This window comes from Nematolebias whitei, chromosome 22, assembly GCF_014905685.2.
Source record: "Nematolebias whitei isolate Nwh7 chromosome 22, NemWhi1, whole genome shotgun sequence".
NCBI lineage: Eukaryota > Metazoa > Chordata > Actinopteri > Cyprinodontiformes > Rivulidae > Nematolebias > Nematolebias whitei.
In genome coordinates, this window is record NC_056519.1 from 4,665,916 (window position 1) to 4,671,369 (window position 5,454).

General features: G+C 43.9%; 1 protein-coding gene across 5 annotated transcripts in view; it reads left to right on the top strand.

The window, feature by feature from the left end:
• The first annotated feature begins 2,296 nt into the window (after window positions 1-2,296).
• The window catches only part of sox5 (SRY-box transcription factor 5), a 122,765-nt gene continuing 119,607 nt past the window's right edge, over window positions 2,297-5,454 (top strand). For all 5 annotated transcript variants that reach the window (XM_037695888.1, XM_037695889.1, XM_037695891.1 and 2 more), the window contains exon 1: window positions 2,297-2,566. In XM_037695888.1, coding sequence (XP_037551816.1) covers window positions 2,490-2,566 — 77 coding nt within the window. In that variant the 5' untranslated portion in view covers window positions 2,297-2,489. The remainder of the gene's footprint in view (window positions 2,567-5,454) is intronic.

Sequence of the window (5,454 nt, forward strand, 5' to 3'; positions counted from 1 at the left end):
GACATCGTCAGTTTTAGTAGTTTAGTTAAAATCTGTTCTTGTAGCTGAGAATTATCCTCAACACCGATGATTTTAATTTAAAACTCAGACACAAAAGGTGGCAGGTATGTTTTATAATTAATTTTGAGGATCTACCTGCAGAGCTCATCTAGATTTGTTTTGCAACATTAAACTAAATACTGAAAAAAATATATATATACATATATTCAATAAAAATTACTACAAATTTTCACACAGCACACAAAAGAAAGCCCAAACAGACGGCGGTGGATTACTCAAACATGTTGACATTAATGCTTGTGCAGTAATCAAATGACATTTATCTGAAGATTGCCTCGGAGAACATGAATTCAGGTTCATTAGATTTGTTATTTGGCAAGTGGCCACGGTAGGAGAGGGGTTTCCCCTCACATTCACGTCACTGTTAAATTGTAATGACAGCAATGTAGAAACATGCAGAGGTCCATTATTAATACCGTTAAACGAATTAGAAATGCCGTTTAGGATATTTTAATGGTTACGTTTACGGGGTGTCAGTGAGCTAAAACGTACACGGTTTGTTTTAAATCCATCATGTCTTTTTCTTTCAACAAGGACATAAAAGCCAAACATTAAAGAAATAATCTAAATTCAAAAAGCGACGTAATTGACCTTTGTTGGACGGCGTTGTCGTGAATTTCTCCCGTCTTTGAAAGCATCCAAAGGCTTCAACCTCAGGAAACCTTCTATTAATCTTGTTTCAAGGTTTGTTCGCTGTTCTCCTGCTTTATTCTGTTAGCATAACCAATCACGTGAAGAGCGTGATGCGTTTCACAGTCGAGCACAGGACTGCCTCACTTTGCCAACACCGTGGAACCAACGGGGCAGCGGACGAGGAAGGAGAAATGTAAATTGACAAATTGAGCACAGATGAGTCTAAAGCATTAGTAGAGATAACAAACTTTAGAAAGTATGCACCCGCTAAATGTGTCGGTGTGTAATGAGCTACTTTTTTTTTTTTTAAAGTTGAGTCACATGCAAACTAAAAACTGTAGCTCTTTTGTGTTCGCAGTCGAAGTTGTCTGAACATCATGCTGCTTACTTGGACTTAGGTGTTTCACCAAGATCAGGTGAGAGCATCGTATCAGACACAAAAAGGAGCAAACCGGTTCCTAAACGGAAAAACTGCATTTTCAATGTTTAAGGCGGAAAAACTGAGTTAATATAGGTGAAAGATGCAGAACACAGACTACAACGATCAACAAGCTAAAAGCTAAAACATCAAATCGGTAACAAAAATGAGCAAAATGTAAAACAAGATGCTAAAAATAAATTTAACAAAGTTGAAGCTAACATGAGCAAAACAGTTAAATACTAAAAGCAGTAGAATAGCATCTTAAACACTAAAGATAGCAAAACAGTAGCTGAAAGCTAAATGCTTGCTAAATTGTTGCTAACAAAGTGGCAAAACACAAGCTAAAGGCAGCAACAGTAGCAAATATTGATGCTAATTTTTTATTTATTTAGCATTTTATACCTGGATTATTGCGCATGAACTTTGGCGTTTTGAACCACTTTGGCATGACTGTCTCAGAGGGCGGGACCTGGAGGCCATCTTAGCACCAGCAAACTTTTTGTTCCCCACTATGGAGTATGCAGTTTTGTGGTTCCTCAGACTGATGAAGTCCTTTGGACACCAACACTTCTGATTTGAATGAACGTTCATTAACAAGCTTCTGCAGAACTTGAGAAAATAATTAAATCACTGAATCAGGTGTGTTAAAGCAGAGAAACAACTAAAACATGCAGGATGGTGTTCCTCAAGAACCAGGGTTTGGAAACCACTGCTTTAAGATATTTTGTGAAAGTGTTTTGTTTTTTAAATTTGAAGCATGTTTCATGACTTCAAACCCGTGAGAACCTCTTAGTCGTAGAAGACGACACACCCTCAGAGTTGGACTAAAAGCATGTAGAAAAGAAGAACTTTTGCATCCTGATGATTTATCGGACAGTGAAGAACTCCGTTTATTTCCTGTAACGAAGAGTCCGTGTGTCGTCGCAGCGTGTTTACATGATCTGTGACCGGTGACTGTGAGAAAACCAGAGGGGTGGTCCTGAGGAAGGAGGCAGCGCTGCTGCTGATGGGCCCTCTGGTCAAAGAACAAGCCCCGCCCCTTCACTACACACACACTCTCCTCAGTGAATGGAGAATGTGTGTGTGTGTGTGTGGACCTCGCCGCTGGCCCTTTAAGAACTGAGCCCGGCTCTCACAGCTTACAGTGAGGGAGGGAGAAGAGGAGGGACGGAGGCAGAAAGAGAGAGAGAAAGACAAGAGAGGGAGGGTGCAAGCTTGGAAGTGTGTGAGTAAAGAGAGGAACACACACACATACACACAAACATCGGGGGAGAGAGAGGAACAGCAGTGTGTGTGAGAGGTTGAAGGATCACTTCAATCCCGTCTTGTTTCGGGGAGACTAACCTTGTTCATCTGAGCTTTGTGGGACTGTTTTATGTTGTTGTTGTCGAGAGAGACGGACCCGTACTCCAGCATGCTCACTGAGCCTGAGCTACCTCAGGAGTGTAACAGGTACGTGACGCCCCCCCCCCCCCCCCACACACACACACACACACAGATGACAGAAGATAGAGATGTAACGAAGTGGATGTGTGTGTGTTCAGCAGCGGAGCGACTTGTGTGTGAGACAGGTGATGATTCACTTTACTTTTACTAAAGACATCCACAGCTGAAGCACGTCTAGATGTAAGCGCGTTAGAGCGTGCTCGTCCCATCAGTGACGGGAGCGACCCCCCCCCCCCTTCATCCGTCTGTCCGGACTAAAAGTTGCGTTCGCTCTGCTCGATACTTCCAAACAACTCTGCCGTGCGCATGGGTCTGAGCGAGATGTGTGTGTCTCATCCTCCCGTCTCCGCTTCACACCACAACTTTACTTCTGCTCGGCTGTCAGCAATTAGACGGCCCCTTCTCGTGCGCACATGCAACTTTGCTGGGGGGGGAGGCATTGTTACTGAAAGTAAAGAGCTGAGGGGCTGGACATCCAGAAGTTGTTGTCATTAAGTTTGTTTATGGTTTAAAATGTAGTTTTTATTTAAATTGAAGTCACTGGTGGGCCGAACTGAGCTCACCCGTGGGCCTGAGTTGGCCCCTGGACCGCCAGTTGAATAACCACAACTAAAAGTCCACAATCAGTACTTTGAGGTTTGAGTTTCAAACGCCGGTGTCTCTTCTTCTAAATTCATTTAATCCAAACTCAATCCCCTCGTTAATCCTTTTCTGGATCTGCGGTGTTGTTGTTTGCGAGCCGTATGCTAATATTAATCTGTGTTGTTGAGCGGGGCCTGCTTCCTTCGGAGGTGTGAACCCCGCTCCGTCAACACCGCTGGAATAATGGCTGCTTGATCCGAGCGCCGCGAGACGCAGATTACGTTATAATACTCAGTGTTTTAATTCACACAACTCTTTCCCCCACGCTTTGACTTTTATTGCATTATTTTAATCTTTTGTTTTGAGATAAACTGGGGTCGGACGGGCGGATTTGCAGAGCCCTCTTGAATTAAAAGCACATTTAGATGTGGGCAAAAAAAAAGAAGTGTTTTTAATAAACTGTACAATCCCACAAAGTAGTTGAGGAGAGGAGAAAGATAACAACAGCTAGGAGGAATTAAAAATTTAAAGGATTACACCGAAAAGCAGAATGTATGGAGATAAATGCAGGGATTACAATGACTTAGGAGGAGAGCGCTTAAAACTCTTGCTTTCCAGTAATGCACTCCATCACGGCTCCGGACGGCGTGTGTAGGAGCGTCTGTGTGTGTGTTGACAGCGGAGCGTGCACGAGCTGCCACAGTGTGTGCGCACGCCAGCCCCAGAGGTTTGCAATGATGCTCTCGGTTCCTGCGTTACTGTAAGTGTCCGCTCGCATGCTGCTTCTCCTCGCACTTCCTTCTCTTCTTCCTCTTTTATTCTTCATTTCTAAAATTAACCCGTGAGTCATGCTTTCTTTCTTTAATTACAAACAGCCGCCAAAGACGTGCACCGTTTTAAAGTTTGTCCGAATAGTTGAAGAAGTGTTTTAAATTAATTGAAGCTCAGTTAGTTTACTTTTTAGTGCACCAACTTGAATTACGATTAATCTTCTCGGAGTTAAATTGTTTTTTTGTTTTTTTTTAAATGCCGGGTGGGTTTAAGTGTTGCAATGTTTTGTATTTATTTATTTCAAGGCAAAATAAATTAAAGTCAAATCAAACATCGTTTGATAGCTCGGGCTTATCCGTTTCCACAAAACAGAAGTGAACGATACACAGAAAGAAACGCAGAGAAGCCAAAACAACCAAAACACAGATGGAAAAAAAAAAGAAGGAGATTTGAAGGCGGATGGATGAAGGAGAAGAAATAATGTGGTCAAACTGACACATTCCTCACAGCAGCCAGGGATGGAGTGGAGGGGGGGAGGAAGGGGACTCTGTCAGAGGGGTGTTAAGGCGGTGGTGGATTTTCACACCCCTCCATTTGTCCCCTCTGTTGTTTAGGTGTGCAGTGGACATGTCAACACTTTGAACGGTTCGATTCCGATGAAGCTGCAGCTTCAAGTCTCATTATTAGTCGTTTACTTTCCGCCTCGGAGTTTATTTTTAAGACCAGACGTAAACTGATGGGCTGCTATTTTTATCTTAAAGGATGCGACTGTGAAGTCCTGCTTGGACTTTAATCACTTCATTAATTTTGCGTCTTTAGTGTCAAACTCCTGCTTTTGTTTACTTGTCGTTTTTTTTGTTTTTGTTTATTTTTTGAAGAAAAGGGACTTTTAGGAGGGAAATTCGTACGACTCGCCTCCAGTTTGAGGGAGCGGTGCTGCTCCTTTGCTGTACTTCATTTAAAGGGGTGAGATTAAAGTGGCTTGGGGGGTGGGGTGGGGGTGGGGGAGTAGAGTAATTGAGCAGAATGTCCGTGCTCTGCAAACTAATGTGCCGTTCTGCCCTCGTCTTCCCCTGTGGCCCCGTCTCGGCCTCCCTCTCCTTCTATTCCTTTCCCACCCGCTCGCCCCCACCACCACCACCTTGGACTAGAGTCCATTGTCTCGGCCATATTGTCTGTCTCCAGAGAGCCTTGATAACCGTGTCTCCATCCACTGAGCAAAAATACGAGGGGGGTGGGGGGAGAAAAATACCACAGGAGTACGCTGAAGTGTCCCAACCTTTCCCTCTTTATCCCACACAGGTTTGATCAGCTGACTCTCTTTGATGATCCATGGGGGGCATTTGTTTTTGTTTTGGTGGGGGTGGGGTTTGTGGTGGTGGGGGGGGGAGATCAAGGATGAAAGAAAGCAACAGTGATAAGAGGTGATTTAAGGTGTCACAAGAGACCGGGATGGAGAAATGAAGTGTGCACAGATAGAGCAACCCCCCCCCCCCACACACACACACACACACACACCATCTCAAAAGAGCTAACTAGAG